Raw genomic sequence first — 19,875 nt, forward strand, 5'->3', positions numbered from 1 at the left:
AGCAGAAGGAAAGAAATCATAAGGATCAGATCAGAAATAAATGAAAAAGAAATGAAGCAAACAATAGATAAGATCAATAAAACTAAAAGCTGGTTCTTTGAGAAGATAAACAAAATTGAGAAACCATTACCAGACTCACCAAGAAAAACAGGGAGAAGACTCAAATCAACAGAATAAGAAATGAAAAAGGAGAAGTAACAACTGACACTGCAGAAATACAAAGGATCATGAGAGATTACTACAAGCAACTATACACCAATAAAATGGACAACCTGTAAGAAATGGACATATTCTTAGAAAAGCACAACGTTCTGAGACTGAACAGGAAGAAATAAAAAATATAAACAGACCAATCACAAGGACTGAAATTGAGATTGTGATTAAAAATCTTCCAAAAAAGAGAAGCCCAGGACCAGATGGTTTCACAGGTGAATTCTATCAAACATTTATAGAAGAGCTAACACCTATCCTTCTCAAACTCTTCCAAAATATAGCAGAGGGAGGAACACTCCCAAACTCATTCTATAAAGCCACCATCACCCTGATATCAAAACCAGACAAAGATGTCATAAAAAAAGAAAACTACAGGCCAAATTCACTGATGACCATAGATGCCAAAATCCTCAACAAAATACTAGCAAACAGAATCCAACAATACTTAAAATGACCATACACCATGATCAACTAGGGTTTATCCCAAGAATGCAAAGATTCCTCAATATATGCAAATCAAACAATGTGATACACCACATTAACAAAATGAAGGATAAAAACCATATGATAATCTCAATAGATGCAGAAAAAGCTTTTGACAAAATTCAGCACCAATTTATGATAAAAACTCTCCAGAAAGTAGGCATAAAGGGACCCTACATCAACATAATAAAGGTCATATATGACAAACTCACAGCCAACATGGTTCTCAATGGTGAAAAACTGAAACCATTTCCTCAAATATCAGGAAGAAGACAAGGTTGCCCACTCTTGCCACTATTATTCAATATAGTTTTGGAAGTTTTAGCCACAGCAATCAGATAAGAAAAAGAAATAAAAGGAATACAAATTGGAAAAGAAGAAGTGAAACTGTCACTGTTTGCAGATCATATGATACTGTACATAGAGAATCCTAAAGATGCTACCTGAAAACTACTAGAGCTAATCAATGAATTTGGTAGAGTAGAAGGATACAAAATTACTTCACAGAAATCTCTTGCATTCCTTTACACCAATGATGAAAAGTCTGAAAGAGAAATTAAGGAAACACTACATTTACCATTGCAACAACAACAACAAAAAAATACCTAGGCATAAACCTACCTAAGGAGGCAAAAGACCTGTATGTAGAAAACTATATGACACTGATGAAAGAAATTGAAATTCAAGATGATACCAACAGATGGAGAGATATACTATGTTCTTGGATTAGAAGAATCAGCATTGTGAAAATGACTATACTACCCAAAGCAATTTACAGATTCAGTGCAACCCCTATCAAACTACCAATGGCATTTTTCACAGAACTAGAAGAAAAAATTGCACAATTTGTATGGAAACACAAAAGACCCCGAATAGCCAAACAATGTTGAGAAAGAAAAATGGAGCTGGAGGAATCAGGCTCCCAGATTTCAGAATATACTACAAAGCTACAGTAATGAAGACAATACGGTATGGGCACAAAAACAGAAATACAGATCAATGGAACAGGAGAGAAAGCCCAGAGATAAACCCATGCACATATGGTCAACTTATATTTGATAAAGGAGGCAAGAGTATACAATGGAGAAAAGACAGCCTCTTCAATAAGCGGTGCTGGGACAACTGGACAGCTACATGTAAAAGAATGAAATTAGAACCCTTCCTAACACCTTACACAAAATTAAACTCAAAATGGATTAAAGACCTAAATGTAAGGGCAGACAGTATAAAACTCTTAGAGTAAAACATAAGCAGAATACTCTATGACATAAATCACAGCAAGATCCATTTTGACCCACCTCCTAGAGAAATGGAAATAAAAACAAATGGGACCTAATGAAACTTATAAGATCTTGCACAGCAAAGGAAACCATAAATATACACGAAAAGACAACACTCAGAATGGGAGAAAATATTTGCAAATGAAGCAACTGACAAAGGATTAATCTCAAAAATATACAAGCACCTCATGCAGCTCAATATCAAAAAAAGCAAACAACCCAATCCAAAAATGGGCAGAAGACCTAAATAGACATTTCTCCAATGAAGGTATACAGATTGCCAACAAACACATGAAAAAATGCTCAATGTCATTAATCATTAGAGAAATGCAAATCAAAACTACAATGAGATTATCACCTCACACCGGTCAGAATCGCCATCATCAAAAAATCTACAAACAATAAATGCTGGAGAGGGTGTGAAGAAAAAGGCACCCTCTTGCACTGTTGGTAGGAATGTAAATTGATACAGCCACTATGGAGAACAGTATGGAGGTTCCTTAAAAAAATAAAAATAGAACTACCATATGACCCAGCAATCCCACTACCAGACATATACCCTGAGAAAACCATAATTCAAAAAGAGTCATGTATCACAATGTTCATTGCAGCAATATTTACAATAGCCAGGACGTGGCAGCAACCTACATGTCCATCAACAGATGAATGGATAAAGAAGATGTGGCACATATATACAGTGGAATATTACTCAGCCATAACAAGAAATGAAATTGTCCCAGAGTCTGTCATACAGAGTGAAGTAAATCAGAAAGAGAAAAATAAATACCGTATGCTAACACATACATATGGAATCTAAAAAACAAAATGGTTCTGATGAACTAGGGGCAGGACAGGAATAAGGACACAGACGTAGAGAATGGACTTGACAACACAGGGAGGGGGAAGGGTAAGCTGCGACGAAGTGACAGAGTAGCATTGACACATGTACACTACCAAATATAAAACAGATAGCTAGTGGGAAGCAGCTGCATGGCAGAGGAAGATCAGTTCGGTGCTTTGCAACCACCTAGAGGTGTGGGATAACAGGGAGACACATGAGTAAGAGGTTATGGGGATATACATATGCATATAGCTGACTCACTTTGTTATACAGCAGAAACTAACACAACACTGTAAAGCAATTATACTCCAATAAAGATGTTAAAAAATGATAAAAAATTAAAGACTGTTACAAGGGATAAGGAAGAACACTACACAATGATCAAGGGAAAAATACAAGAAGATATAACAATTGTAAAAATATACGCACCCAACATAGGAGCACCTCAATATATAATGCAAATGCTAACAACCATAAAAGGGGAAATTGACAGTAACACAATAAAAGTGGGGGACTTTAACACCCCACTTATACCAATGGACAAATCATCCAGATAGAAAATCAATAAGGAACCACAGGCCTTAAATGACACATTAGACCATTTGGACTTAACTGATATTTACAAAACATCTATCCAAAAGCACCAGAATACACTTTCTTCTCAAATGCACACAAAATGTTCTCTAGGATAGATCACATCTCGGACCACAAATCAAGCCTCGGTAAATTTAAGACAATGGAAATCATATCAAGCATCTTCGCCAACCACAACGCTCTGAAATTAGAAATAAATTACAGGAGGGGCTTCCCTGGTGGTGCAGTGGTTAAGAATCCACCTGCCAGTGCAGGGGACATGGGTTTGAGCCCTGGTCCGGGAAGATCCCACATGCTGCAGAGCAACTAAGCCCGTGCACCACAACTACAGAAGCCTGCGCTCTAGAGCCCACGTACCACAACTACTGAGCCCACACACCTAGAGCCTGTGCTCTGCAACAAACAGAAGCCACCACAATGAGAAGCCCATGCACTGCAACAGAGTAGACCCCACTCACCGAACCTAAAAGAAAGCCTGTGAGCAGCAACGAGAACCCAAAGCAGCCAAAAATAAAATAAGTAAATAAATAAATAAATAAATTTATTAAATATAAAAATAAAAGAAAGAAATTACAGGAAAAAACTGTAAAAAACACAAACACGAGGAGGCTAAATAATATGTTACTAAACAACCAATGGATCACTGAAGAAATCAAAGAGGAAATCAAAAAATACCTAGAGAAAAATGACAATGAAACATGACAATCTAAAATCTATGGGACACAGTAAAAGCAGTCCCAAGAGGAAAGTTTACAGCAATACAATATTACCTTAGGAAACAAGAAAAATATCAAATAAACAACTTAACCTTACACTTAAAGCAACTAGAGAAAGAAAAACAAACAAAGCCCAAAGTTAGTAGAAGGAAAAAACTCATAAAGATCAGAGCAGAAATAAATGAAATAGAGACAAAGAAAACAAGATCAATGAAACTAAAAGCTGGTTCCTTGAAAAGATAAACAAAATTGATAAACCTTTAGCCAGACTCATCAAGAAAAAAAGGGAAAGGGCTCAAATCAATAAAATTAGGACATTACTACAAGCAACTACACACCAATAAAATGGACAACCTAGAAGAAATGGACAAATTCTTAGAAGGGTACAATCTCCCAAGACTGAACCAGGAAGAAATAGAAAACATGAACAGACCAATCACAAGTACTGAAATTGAAACTGTGATTTTAAAATTTCCAACAAACAAAAGTCCAGAACCAGATGGCTTCACAGGCAAACTGTATCAAACATTTAGAGAAGAGTTAACACCTATTCTTCTGAAACTCTTCCAAAAAATTGCAGAGAAAGAAACACTCCTAAGCTCATTTTATGAGGCCACCAACACCCTGATACCAAAACCAGACAAAGATACCACAATAAAAGAAAATTACACATGGATGAACAGAGACACAAAAATCCTCAACAAAATACTAGCAAACCGAATCCAACAAACAATACGTTAAAAGTAGCATACACCATGATCAAGTGGGATTTATCCCAGGGATGCAGGAGTTTTCAATATATGCAAATCAGTGGGACACACCACATTAACAAACTGAAGAATAAAAACCATACGATCATCTCAGTAGATGCAGGAAAAGCTTTTGACAAAATTCAACACCCATTTATGATAAAAGCTCTCCAGAAGGTTGGCATAGAGGGAACCTACCTCAACATAATAAAGGCCATATATGACAAACCCACATAAACCCTTATTCTCAGTGTTGAAAAACTGAAAGCAGTGTATATATGTCCATGCCACTCTCTCACTTTGTCACAGCTTACCATTCCCCCTCCCCATACCCTCAAGTCCATTCTCTAGTAGGTCATAGCTAGTGGGAAGCAGCCGCATAGCACAGGGAAATCAGCTCGGTGCTTTGTGACCACCTAGAGGGGTGGGATAGGGAGGGTGGGAGGGAGGGAGACACAAGAGGGAAGAGATATGGGAACATATGTATATGTATAACTGATTCACTTTGTTATAAAGCAGAAACTAACACACCACTGTAAAACAATTATACTCCAATAAAGATGTAAAAAAAAAAAAAAACTGAAAGCATTTCCTCTAAGATCAGGAACAAGACAAGGATGTCCACTCTTGCCACTTTTATCAAACATAGTTTTGGAAATCCTAGCCATGGAAAACAGAGAAGAAAAAGAAATAAAGGGAATCCATATTGCAAAGGAAAAAGTAAAACTGTCACTGTTTGCAGATGCCATGATACCATACACAGAAAATCCTAAAGATGCTACCAGAAAACTACTAGAGCTCATCAATGAATTTGGCAAAGTTGCAGGATACTAAATTAATACACATAAATGTTGCATTCCTATACAAATAAATTAATACACAGAAATGTTGCATTCCTATACACTAACAACAAAAGATCAGAAAAAGAAATTGAGGAAACAATCCCATTTACCATCGCATCAAAAAGAATACAATACCTAGGAATAAACCTATCTAAGGAGGCAAAAGACCTGAAAGCTATAAGATGCTGATGAAAGAAATCAAAGATAACACAAACAGATGGAGAAATATACCATGTGCTTGTATTGGAAGAATCAATGTTGTCAAAGTGACTATACTACCCAAGTCAATCTACAGACTCAATGCAACCCCAGCAAATTACCAATGGCCTTTTTTACAGAAATAGAACAAAAATAATTTTTAATTTGTATGGAAACATAAAAGACCCCAAATAGTCGAAGCAATCTTGAGAAAGAAAAATGGAGCTGGAGGAATCAGACACCCTGACTTCAGACAATACAAAGCTACAATAATCAAAACAGTATAATATTGGCACAAAAACAAAAATATAGCTCAATGCAACAGAATAGAAAGTCCAGAGATAAACTCACGCACCTATGGTGAACTGATCTATGACAAAGGAGGCAAGAATATACAATGGAGAAAAGACAGCCTCTTCAATAACCAGTGCTGGGAAAACTGGACAGCTTTATGAGAAAGAATGAAATTAGAACATTCCCTAACACCATACACAAAAATATACTAAAACTGGATTAAAGACCTAAATGTAAGGCCGGATACTATAAAACTCTTAGAGGAAAACATAGGCAGAACACTCTCTGACATAACTGTAGCAATATCTTTTTGGATCCACCTCCTAGAGTAACTAAAATAAAACAAAAATAAACAAATGGGACCTAACTAAACTTAAAAGCTTTTGCACAGCAAAGGAAGCCATAAACAAAATGGAAGGACAACCCAAAAAACAAGAAAAAATATTTGCAAGCAAAGTGACTGACAAGGGATTAATCTCCAAAACATACAAACAGCTCACACAGCCCAATATTAAAAAAACAAACAATCCAATCAAAAACTGGGCAGAAGATCTAAACAGACATTTCTCCAAAGAAGACATACAGATGGCCAAAAGCACATGAAAAGATGGTCAACATCACTTATTACTAGAGAAATGCAAATCAAAACTACCACGAGGTATCACCCCTCACCTGTCAGAATGACTATCCTCAAAGACAACAAATAACAAGCATTGATGAGAATGTGGAGAAAAGGGAACCCTCATGCACTGTCAGTAGAAATATAAATTGGTACAGCCACTGTGGAAAACAGTATGGAAATTCCTCAGAAAATTAAAAAAGAACACTACCCTATGATGCAGCAATTCCATTTCTGGGTGCTTTTCTGAGGAAAACAAAAACACTAATTTGAAATATATATGTACCCCTATGTTCCTTGTAGCATTATTTACAATAGTCAAGATATAGAAGCAACCTAAATGTCCATCAACAGATGAACCAATAAAATTTCAACCATTCTTGTAGGTAGGGCCCACTTTCATAGGTTTGAGACCTATGTAGTCATACAATGCTCTCTGATTAGTTTCCAGCCTATTTTGAATTTTTTAAGAATATTTGAACTAGGTGCCCCACCTTTTCATTTTGCACTGAGCCCTACATATTATGTGGCTAGTCCTGCTTAGGGGTGTAGTGATATCCCATTGTGACTTTATTTTTATTTCTGTAACTAATAGTGTTAAATATTTCTTCATGAGCTAATCAGTCATTAGTATATTTCCTTTGTGAAGTGTCTATTCAAGTCTTTTGCCCACTTTTTAATTTTTATTATGATAAAATACCCATAACATAAAATTTACCATCTTAACCTTTCTAAACCATACAGTTCATTTACATGGTTATGCAACCAATCCCCAGAACTCTTTATCTCATAAAACTGAAACTCTATACCCATTAAATAATTCCCCACTACCCCCTCCCACAGTCCCTGGCAACCACCACTCTCTAGCCCATAAATTTGACAACTCTAGGTACCTCACATAAGTAGAATAATATTTGTCTTTTTGTGACTGGCTTCTTTCACTTAGCTTATGCCACCAAGGTTTATTCATGCCGTAGCATATATCAGAATTTCCTTCTTTCTTAAGGCTGGGTAAAATTTCATTCTGTGTATATACCACATATTGTTTGTCTACTCATTAGTCAATGAATGTTGAGTTGCTTCTACCTTTCAGCTATTGTGAATAATGCTGCTAAAAACACGGGTGTACACATATTTCTTTCAGACCCTACTTTCAATTCTTTAGGTATATACACAGAGGTGGAATTACCAGATCATATGTTAATTCAATTTTTAATTTTTGAGTAACCACCAGACTGCTTTCCAGAGCAATGGTACCATTTGACATCCCACCAACAGTGTACAAGGATTCCAATTTCTCTACAATTTCACAAATATTTCTTATGTTCTTTTTTTTTTAATAGTACCCATCCTAATGGATGTGAGGTGATATCTCATTGTGGTTTTGATTTGCATTTTCCTAATAATTAGTGATGTTGAAGATCTTTTCATGTACCTATATACCATTTATACATCTTCGGTGGAGAAATATTTATTCAAGTCCTTTGCCCATTTCCAATCCAGGTTGTTTGTAGTTGTCTTTTGCCAATTTTGAATTGGAATATTTGTCCTTTAGTGTTGAGTTTTAAGAGTTCTTTATATATTCTGGATATATGTTATTTGTCAAACAAATATTTTTGTCAGTATTTTCGTCTTCTTTGTACTTTGCCTATTTTTTTTTTTTTTTTTCGGTACGCGGGCCTCTGACTGTTGTGGCCTCTCCGGACGCGCAGGCTCAGCGGCCATGGCTCACGGGCCTAGCCGCTCTGCGGCATGTGGGATCTTCCCAGACCGGGGCACGAACCCGTGTCCCCTGCATCGGCAGGCAGACTCTCAACCACTGTGCCACCAGGGAAGCCTGCCTATCTTCTTAATGATACCTTTTGATATGCAGATCTTTCAGATTTTGATGAAGTCTAATTTATCATATTTTTATGAATATTGCTAATTCACTTACTAGTACACAAGTGACTTTGTAGAAACCTTAGAATTTTCAGTGTAGACCATCACATCGCTTAAGAAGAAACAGTTTTACATATTGTTTTACAATCTATATAACTTTATTCCTTTTTCTTGCCTTAATGTACTAGCTAGAACCTCCAATACAATGTTGAATGGGGTAGTAAGCAGACACTGTTCTTGATACTAAAGAGAAAGTATTCAGTCTTTCATCATTAAGTATGATGCTAGCTCTAGGTATTTTGTAGGTATTCTGTATTAGACTGATAAAGTCTCCTTTTATACCAAGTTTTGTTGAAAATTTTTTATCAAGAATGAGTGCTGAATTTTGTCAAATGTTTCTCTGCAATCATTGAGCTGATTATATTTTTCTATTTAATCACTTGATACAGTAAATTACACTGATAGTTTCCAATTTTAAACCTAACTTAAGTTTCAAAAACTCCCACTTCTTCAATGTAATATGGTTTTAATATATTGCTAGATTATATTTACTGGTATTTTTTTAAGGGTTTTATGTCTCTATAAAGGATACTGGTCTGTAATTTTTTTTCTTATAATATCTTTATCAGGATTTTGTATCAAAAAACTAGTTGGGAATTGTTTACCCTCTTCTATTTTTTGAAAGAATTTGTAGAACACTGGCATTACTTCTTCCTGAATTGTGTGTTAGAATTCACCTGAGAACTTCCAGATCAGGATTTTCTCAAGGAGATTTTTTTTTGAATTTTATTTAATTTGTTTTTATACAGCAGGTTCTTATTAGTTATCTATTTTATACATATTGGTGTGTATATGTCAATCCCAATCTCTCAATTCATCCAACCACACCCCCCCACACACTTCCCCCCTTGGTGTCCATACGTTTGTTCTCTACATCTGTGTCTCTATTTCTGCCCTGCAAACCAGTTCATCTGTACCATTTTTCTGGATTCCACAAATATGCGTTAATATATGATATTTTTCTCTGACTTGCTTCACTCTGTATGACAGTCTTTAGGTCCAACCACATCTCTACAAATGACCCAATTTCATTCCTTTTTATGCGTAAGTAATATTCCATTGCATATACGTACCACATCTTCTTTATCCATTTGTCTGTCAATGGGCACTTAGGTTGCTTCCATGACCTGGTTATTGTAAATAGTGCTGCAATAACACTGGGGTGCATGTGTCTTTCTGAATTATGGTTTTCTCTGGGTATATGCCCAGTAGTGGAATTGCTGGATCACATGGTAATTCTATTTTTAGTTTTTCTAGGAACTTCCATACTGTTCTCCATAGTGGCTATATCAATTTACATTCCAACCAACAATGTAAGAGGGTTCCCTTTTCTTCACACCCTCTCCAGCATTTGTTTGTAGATTTTTTTGATGATGGCCATTCTGACCGGTGTGAGGTGATACCTCATGGTAGGTTTGATTTGCATTTCTCTAATAATTAGTGATGTTGAGCATCTTTTCATGTGCTTTGGGCCATCTGTATGTCTTCTTTGGAGAAATGTCTGTTTAGATCTTCTGCCCATTTTTTGATTGGGTTGTTTGTTTTTTTGATATTGAGCTGCATGAACTGTTTATATATTTTGGAGATTAATCCTTTGTCTGTTGATTCGTTTGCAAATATTTTCTCCCATTCTGAGGGTTGTCTTTTTGTCTTGTTTATAGTTTCCTTTGCTGTGCAAAAGCTTTTAAGTTTCATTAGGTCCCATTTGTTTATTTTTGTTTTTATTTCCATTACTCTAGGAGGTGGGTCAAAAAGGATCTTGATGTGATTTATGTCATAGAGTGTTCTGCCTGTTTTCCTCTAAGCGTTTTATAGTGTCTGGTCTTACATTTAGGTCTTTAATCCATTTTGAGTTTACTTTTGTGTATGGTGTTAGGGAGTGTTCTCATTTCATTCTTTTACATGTAGCTGTCCAGTTTTCCCAGCACCACTTACTGAAGAGACTGTCTTTTCCCCATTGTATATCCTTGACTCCTTTGTCATAGATTAGTTGACATAGGTGTGTGGGTTTATCTCTGGGCTTTCTATCCTGTTCCATTGATCTATATTTCTGTTTTTGTGTCAGTACTACATTGTCTTGATTACTATAGCTTGGTAGTATAGTCAGAAGTCAGGGCGTCTGATTCCTCCAACTCCATTTTTCTTTCTCAAGATTGCTTTGGTTATTCAGGGTCTTTTGTGTCTCCATACAAATTTTAAGATTTTTTTCTTCTAGTTCTGTGAAAAATGCCACTGGTAGTTTGATAGGGATTGCACTGAATCTGTAGATTGCTTTGGGTAGCATAGTCATTTTCACAATATTGATCCTTCCAATCCAAGAACATGGTATATCTCTTTTCTAGGAGATTTTTGATGACAAATTCAATTTCCCTGATATATGGCTCTTCAGATGTACTGTTTCATCTTGTGTCAGTTTTTAGGAAGTTAGGTTTTCCAAGAAATTTGCCCATATATACAATGGAATATTACTCGGCCATAAAAAGGAATGAAATTGGGTCATTTGCAAAGACATGGATGGACCTACAGACTGTCATACAGAGTGAAGTAAGTCAGAAAGAGAAAAACAAATATCGTATATTAACGTATATATGTGGAATCTAGAAAAAATGGTACAGATGAACTGGTTTGCAAGGCTGAAACAGAGACACAGATGTAGAGAACAAACATATGGACAGCAAGGGGGAAAAGCGGGGGTGGGGGTGGTGGTGGTGGTGGTGGGAAGAATTGGGAGATACATATATACACTAATATGTATAAAATCGATAACTAATAAGAACCTGCCGTATAAAAAAGTTAAATTTAATTAAATTTTTTAAAAATAAATTTGCCCATTTCATCTAAGTTTCAAATTTATTGATATAATGTTGTCCATGACATTCCTTTGTTATCCTTTTAATATTTACAGTATCTATATGGTAATGTCCTATTTTATTCCTGCCTTCAGTGAATTTTATTCTCTCTACTTTTGTAATCAACCCTGCTAGGGGCTTATCAATTTTATTAATATTTTCAAAGAATCAACTTTTGATTTCATTAATTTCTGTCTTTGTCTCTCTTATTTCTTTGATCTCTCTTTTCATTTTTATTATTTCCTTTGGTCTACTTTCCATGGGTTTCATTTGCTCACCTCTTTTCAGTATCTGGGTGAAAACCTAGGTCATTTCTCCTTTTCTAAAATAAACATTATTTATAAATTTCCCTACAAGAACTGCTTTAGTTGCATCCCACAAATTTTGGCATATTGTATTTCTATGATCATTCCGTTTAAAATAATTTCTAATTTTCCTTGTGATTTCTTCTTTGGCCCATGAGTTACTTACTAGTATAATGCTTAATTTCCAAATATTTAGGCTTTTCCAGATATCCTATGGTTACTTATTTGTAATTTAATTCTGTTGTAGTGAGAGAATATACTCTATAAGACTTTAACATTTTTAAATGTATGGCCCAGCATATGGTCTATCTTGGTAAACAACCTATGTGCACTTCAAAAGAATTTACAGTTGTAGCTATAATGTTCTACAAATGTCAATTAAGTCAAGGTAGTTAATAATGTTGTTCAAATTTTGTATATTCTTACCTATTTTCTTGTAGTTGCATCAATTGCTGAAAGAGGGCTATTACAACCCCCAAATATAATAATGAAATTATCTATTTCTCATTTTAGTTTTTTACGTTTTTACTTCATGTATATTGAAGCTCTGCTATTAAGAACAAATACATTCATGACTGTTATATCTTCCTGATGAACTGATACCTTTATCATTATCAAATGCCCCTTAGGATCTCTGATAATACTCCTTGTATTTCAATCTATTATATGTGTTATAAAAATTGTTATTCCAGCTTTTCTATGCTTACTGTTTGTATAGCATATGACATATCTTTTTCCATATTTTTACTGCAACTTCCTTTTATCTTTATATTTAATAAAGTGTGTCTCTTGCAGGGAGCATATAGTGTGGCCCTGACTTTTTTATCCAGACTAACAATTCCAAGCCTCCACCCCAAACCTACTCAAGTTCAATTTTCAATGTATGGGTAAGGAATATGAAGACATATATATACACACGTGTACATATATTCTAAGCTGCTTAGATGATTTTAACATAGATAAACCAAAGATGTGCACTCTACTACAACTAAAAGGATTGATCCCCACAATCTCAAAAGATAATGATTGAAAATAATTGCTACAATATAAATAAAGGGCTTAAAATTCCTAAATTCTCATCTATGTGTTAGTATTTTTAAAACAAAAATAAGGATTCAAAATACCTTTATCTCATAAACATTCAGTTGCTTGCTTTCTGCTGTACTTTTTTTTTTTAAGGCCTTATTCTGTTAAAAGATAAAAATAAAGGATTATGTTTAATATCAAAGTGATTCAAACTTGCACTGTTACTGACTTAGACTAAAATTACTAAAGTAAAGGAAAGCATTATTCTCTAAAACTGTAGTAAAAACATAGGTTGTTTTTTTTTTTAAATAGTTTTATTTTGAGAATCAGTACATACCTCCTGCTGGAGTTCTTCAATAACCTTGCTTTTATTTTCAACTTGTTTCCTTAAATTGTTACACTAAAAAATCAAGAGAAATTTAAAATATTTTATTCAATATTCCAGTCAAAATAATTTCAAACTAACAAAAATATTAGCATAGAGATCACTTCAAAAATCATGTCGTTAAATAATTCCATTAATGTCAAAAATATGTGTACAAATTTTAATAGATTATCTCAGTACAAATTTGAAATTCTTAAAATGTCTTAATCTACTTAAAGAACACATGAATTCAATTACTTTAAGGGAAAAGTACCTTTTACTGAATCCCATACAGAGGGCTGAATTATATAATTAATTGGATTCTGGAAAGCCAGCCAGAGGATTAACTATAATTTGTCTTCTTTCTTATTCATTATTCCCCATTTACCATTTGTGAGATCTCTTTTACTTATTATATTTGGGGAAGGGGAATAATACAATACTCTATCTCCTCTATAATACTCTATCTCCTCCTAAATACATTCTAATTCCTCTTACAGAAATACCATCTAAATCATTTTTTTAATATCTCACTTTGAGGGACTATTTCACCTGGCTACACATGTAGAATTGGATTAAGAGGTACTAGCCCAAAATTATATGGAGCACCATAAATGCAGCACAGATTTCTAAAGGGTCCTAAAACATTACAGATATATAAGCTGTTCTAATTTCCATCAAAGTAGAAAGAAAGTCCAACGGGAAAAAAATTTTAATATCCACGATTAGCACAAAATGCTGTGTTAAATATCTTTCTTGAAATACTCATATGTAGTCATAGTCAGCAACTATTCTGAAACTGAATAAGGTATGATACTGGGGTTTATAAGTGATTTATTTTATCTAAATTTTACTGTGCACCATCCCCCTCAATGGTCTATTTCAGAGAACTCAAAAGAAAACTGAAGAAGAAAAACCATAGAAAAGTGAGAAACATTTTACTGATTATCATGCCAATTGGCAGGTATAAACATATTAGGTGAAACTATTTGTGTATACAATTTTTATTTATTAAAAAAAGCAAAGACTTCCATTTTTGACAGAAAAATCACCTAGATACTCTGAACAACTTTCCTGATAAAAATAATTTAAAAGTAAATGTCTAAAAAATAAGAAATCTGCCTACTTGAAATTACAACTTTAAAGTGTCATAATAGTAGGTTTGAGGCTAGCATCAAAGGCAGCACTTGGCCTACGGGTATCTGCTGAACATACCTAGGGTCAAAGAGATGGGAGATAAAACTCAGAGCTCACTAAAGGTAGAGAATCCAATAAGAGAACCCTGCATAAAGTCACAAACTCAAAGGACTACCTACTCAGTGAAAGTGTAAACAAGAAATAAATCTGCCACACAGAATGGTACAGTAAGGAAACTTGTCTGTCTTGACCCTGGCACTGAGTGAATGGTATGAAAACTGTCCTGAAAATTTGTAGCCATGAGGTGGCCTTATATTGGATTGGGGAGGGGAGCGGGGCAGTCATTTATAGCTGGATTCATACTATCTCTATAATCTCAAAAACTTCAAATGGAGAATTTACTTTAAAATGGGCTCCTCGTTAGTAGTGTCCCCAAGAAAATCTTTCTGGGAGGATACCAATTTCAACACAAGCCACAAAGAATTACCACAGGTAAAAAACCAAGGAATCAGAAAACATAAATAAGGCTCAAAGAATAAAAAGTCAGCAGAAAGAATAAAGAGCAAAATCAGACCTGAAGAAGACTTCAGATATTGATATTATCAGACAAAGAATATCATATTAAAATATATTAAATATTTTTTAAAATTAAAGACTTGAAACTATGAAAAAGAAATGAGAGACCATAAACAATTGAGCAGATTTTTAAAAGAACTACTTAAAACTTCAGTAATGAAAAATATAATTAAAATTTAAAACTCAATAGACAGGAAAATAGGTTACTTCTTGGCCTTACCACATGAATGCTGAACACATTTTTAAAATATCAGTTTGAAGTATCACCAGATTATTAACTTTGCCCAAAAAAGCACGTTTTATGCATTTCTCTGTTCTTCAGACCATCAAAACTTATTCCCTTGAGAGTTAATATTGATGATCATATTTTCCTGCTACTCAGTTTTTCCTAAAAAACTATCTTTATAACTGACATTACTACATATTATAAAAACCATCTTTATAACTGTAATAATGACAGTTCAAAAAATATGTATATTTTACTAAAAGGATAATGACATCAGATCTATCAGCTTTGTCATTTTGACTGGCCCACCTCACTGTCCCTTATTTCTGAATAAACTAATGAAAATTAAAGTAACTTAAGTTTTCAATCCTTTTAAATTTAAATAATATCCAAATTTAGGACTAATTAATATATTTGGTGGAATACCCAGAAATTCTTGAAAAGATTTTAAAGTATTAGTTATTTTTAAGTCAAATAATTCATGTACAAAAAATCAAAGAATTTTATTCACCAGAATTCTAGGTAGAAGAAAATAGTGTTAATTATTAGAGGTCGGAACTTCAGAAAGTGAACTATGCTTTCCAAAAGACTACTCACTGACTCACTATACAGAAAGTCAAGTTTAAGACAAGTGTGTGGTGAAGGGCAGAGAAGGGAAAAGTGAATTGGTATTGCCAGCCAGGCAGTAAAAACATTTCACATAAAGAAAGCAGACATTTTTCTGCAGCTCCCTTGATTATAAGAATTGGAGAGATATCTAAGAATGATTTTTTAAAGCATCTTGCCACTCTAAAGATATCCACAACAAATGCAGCTGCTAAGAGAATGAAATTTGGGGAAAGGGAAGAGATAGCTAAAGATCAGTTTAATGAAGCTTTCTTTGGTCTTTGAAGCATTATGCAAAAACTCCTTATCCCAGAGCCTCTTCAAAGAAACCTGTAGTAAAAATCCTATACTATTCCTCGGGGAGGGGGAAGGGTAAGCTGGGACAAAGTGAGAGAGTGGCATGGACTTATATATACTACCAAATGTAAAATAGATAGCTAGTAGGAAGCAGCCGCATAGCACAGGGCAATCAGCTCAGTGCTTTGTGACCACCTAGAGAGGTGGGATAGGGAGGGTGGGAGGGAGACACAAGAGGGAGGAGATATGGGGATATATGTATATGTATAGCTGATTCACTTTGTTATAAAGCAGAAACTAACACACCATTGTAAAGCAATTATACTCCAATAAAAATGTGAAAAAAAAAATCCTATACTATTCCTGAAAGTCTTCAAAGTGGAATTGAGATTTCTTTGTACAGGACAATGTAAAGGTTGGCCCTAAAGAATCTAGCCATACATATTTTGTTACAAAGTCTCTATTCTTAAATATTTTTCACATTTGATAATACCTTGTTTTCTAATATCTTCATTTGTTTATCTTTTTTTACGACTTCACATTCAATGCTTCGAGCCTAAAAAACATTATTTGACATCAGATTTTAAAAAAATGTTAACAGAATTTCTATTTTCTGAGTATCTTTTAGACATGGAATTATAAAGCTTAGTCTTATATTTCTACAAAAACATTTATCAGCTCTCCCAGTTTAGTTCAGTAACCTTTTTTAAAAAAGAAATTCTTTTTGTGTCTATATGTCAATGTTCATTATTCTTACCTTAGCATTAATATCACTTTACAATATTTTATTAGCTTTCCCAGTTTATACTGAATTTTTTTAACTATATATAAATGTTTATAATTTGTTAAATATGTCTTTCACAAACATTTGTTAAACTGAACTTTGTAACAATCCAATGATATAGAAAAGTAGGTATTATTATCCCCACTTTAGAGATGAGGAAACAACGGCTCAGGTAAACTACGTATGAAATAATAAATGTCTGAACTAACGTAGTGGATTGGGATAAAAGAAGAGTGTAACGAATTTCAATGTCAGCCAAAATATCCAAGAAATATTTGTATTTTAAATTCTTGCCAGAAAACTGTTTCAACAGGTAAATTGAAATCCAACCATGGAAAGCTGAAACATGCTATCAATTTGTCTTGCATTTCATTTGTTTTTTTTTTTTCCTTAACTCATCATTAATATTTTCTACTTTGGTAAAATAAATTTAAGTTCTTAGTGGAAGATTTTTATTTTACATTAAACATGAAATTCATGTTTTTCCCTACACCAACAAAATTAGTGTTTTGAAGCAGCCTCTGATACAAATTTTAAAGTAGTGAATTACATACCAAGTCTTTAGGAGATTAAATTCATTTTTTTCGGGTTGAATTTAACAAATAAATATGAAACTCAAAGAAAAAATAGCTTTTTGAGAAAAATATGTGATATAGTCTAAAGAATGTTAGAAAGGCAGCTCTACCACTTCTTAGTCATGTAGCTTTTCAAGTTTTTACCCTTTGAAGGCCTGACTTCCTAATTCATAAAATGAGAACAAAAATGACTTCCAGTTTAAGATAACATACATAATCTAGAATGTTCCTGGTTCATTGCAAGCCCTTAAAAATATAGTTCATCTCATCCTTAGACTATTCCAATAGTCTTAGAACTCTCCAACGTATAAATAAAATTATGACACTTCTCAGGTGAAAACTCTTCAATAACCTCAAACTCCTAAATATAGCTATGTGGCCTTAAATGATCTACCCTCATTTTCCCCCACCCTCATTTTTCCCCATCTTCATCTCTCCACTCGCATCTCCTCACCTCTCATCTTTCCCTCCTCTCTCCACTCTCACCACTATCTTAAACTCCACCTTTCAGCCAAGATAAACTTTGTCTAGTTGCTTAAATATGATGGGCTCTCTCATACTTCATATACAATGTGTGTATGTGTATGTGTGTATGTGTGTGTGTGTGTGTGTGTGTGTGTGTGTAACTTGGAATACTCTTCTTTTCCCTGATATACTTGTGCCCACACCTCTGCCTTCCACTAATTTCTATTAATCAGAGGTTTCAAAATGAATGTTGCTTCTTCCAGGAAGCTTGTCCTGACTCAAGTTTAGATAGATGCCCTTTCCATGGGCTCCAACAGCAATTACATAGAAGACCTATGTTTTGGTCTGGCCAGCATCCTTTCCTGGAAAGACTCTTTCAGTATAAATTTCACAGTAATCCTGCTTAGTTCATAAAGCTTGATGGGGACTGATATGTCTCCAAGGATGGCAATGCAGCTCAGGCTTAGATAGATTACTCTATCCCCTAATTGCAATGAATGGCTCAGGTATAAGTGAGCTAAACTAGGCCAGAGTCCTCTCTAAGAATTTTTTCAGAGCTTTCAAGACTATTTTTTATAGCCTTCCAACTTATTCCAGTGCCTTTCACCTCTCCCTATTCCATTCTCAAAAATTAAAAATGTTACTTGCCTAATGAAAAAACTTAATTGGATACTATTGTCCACCAAAACAAATTAAAAACAAACTTAGCACCCAGAACAGTGCCTGGCACATCATAGGTAGTCAGTAATATTTGTGGAATGAATGAAAAAACACAGTCAAGGCTTTCACAATCTAGGTTGATCAGCACAATCTATTTTGGCACCCTTTTCTCCCTCTATGTATGTTATATACTATAATCATGTCACATACTTTATACTATTCCACTTTTGTGAATAATCTTCCCTAAAAGCCTTCTTCCTATCTCAACTCTTTGAAATCATTTCCACCAATGCACAACACAAATTTATTAATCAATTTATCAGTATATTTCATATTACTAAAGTATGAGCCTTTTATTTAGCCTAAAATATAAATCAACATTTATAAATGCTCACTATTTAAAGAAATTTAGAATCATGCCACTATTTCTTCTAGATATAAACCACATAAGCAAAATAACCCAACGTGGCCCCTATTTTTAAGGTCAATAGCCTACAACAGCCCTTGGCCCACTAATTATTTATACAATAGTATACTTTTTCTTGACACGTGGTATTGCTTTTATGATTTAAAATTTTGTGATAGAACCTTTTATTAAATACAACATACCTTTTCTTCACTCTTGTCCAATTTATATTTAACTTCATCTCCTTTCTGTTTTAGTTCTTCTTTCACAGATTCCAGTTCATTCCTTAAAGAAATAGAAGAGTGATACTGTAATAAAATCTATATTTTCATTTTATTCCCTTTCTGGAATTCCTAAAACGGTCGACTATTTAATTTTTTGTTGGTTTATATTTTCATTTTGTTTGATAATTTTTCATGCATTAATGTCAATAAGCACAATTCTACTCCTACATTTAAATTAATTTATACATTTATTTTGAAATTACTTAGATCTTTATAGCCATTTTTCCATAAAAAAAGAAACTCCTAGATAGGAAAACTTATTTCTTATTTAAGTCAAGATTTCACTTTACTGTTTTCTTAGTCATAAATTAGTCATCATTCTAAGACATAGTCGTAATGTTGTACAGATAAATTAGGGACATACATACCAGTGATTTTAAAGAAGAACTACATGACTGAGATATTTGCGTATACCTGTATCCATATATATGTACAGAGTATCTCTGGAAACATACACAAGAAACCATGATACCTCTGGAGAGGGAAACTGGATATCAGGAAGGCAAAAGGCAAGCAAAACAGGTTTCTTTCCCCATGTCCTTTTG

The 19,875-nt window shown here is 34.1% G+C and overlaps 1 protein-coding gene across 1 annotated transcript in view; it reads right to left on the minus strand.

The window, feature by feature from the left end:
- Positions 1 to 19,875, minus strand: part of SYCP1 (synaptonemal complex protein 1) — a 145,376-nt gene that overhangs the window by 51,395 nt on the left and 74,106 nt on the right. The window contains exons 21-23 of the mRNA XM_029229102.1: positions 19,250 to 19,331; positions 13,288 to 13,350; positions 13,049 to 13,111 (exon numbers count right to left, since the gene is read on the minus strand). Coding sequence (XP_029084935.1) covers positions 13,049 to 13,111; positions 13,288 to 13,350; positions 19,250 to 19,331 — 208 coding nt within the window. The remainder of the gene's footprint in view (positions 1 to 13,048; positions 13,112 to 13,287; positions 13,351 to 19,249; positions 19,332 to 19,875) is intronic.

The sequence above is a fragment of the Monodon monoceros genome, unplaced genomic scaffold (genome assembly GCF_005190385.1).
Source record: "Monodon monoceros isolate NGI ecotype Baffin Bay Population unplaced genomic scaffold, NGI_Narwhal_1 Super_Scaffold_18, whole genome shotgun sequence".
Lineage (NCBI taxonomy): Eukaryota > Metazoa > Chordata > Mammalia > Artiodactyla > Monodontidae > Monodon > Monodon monoceros.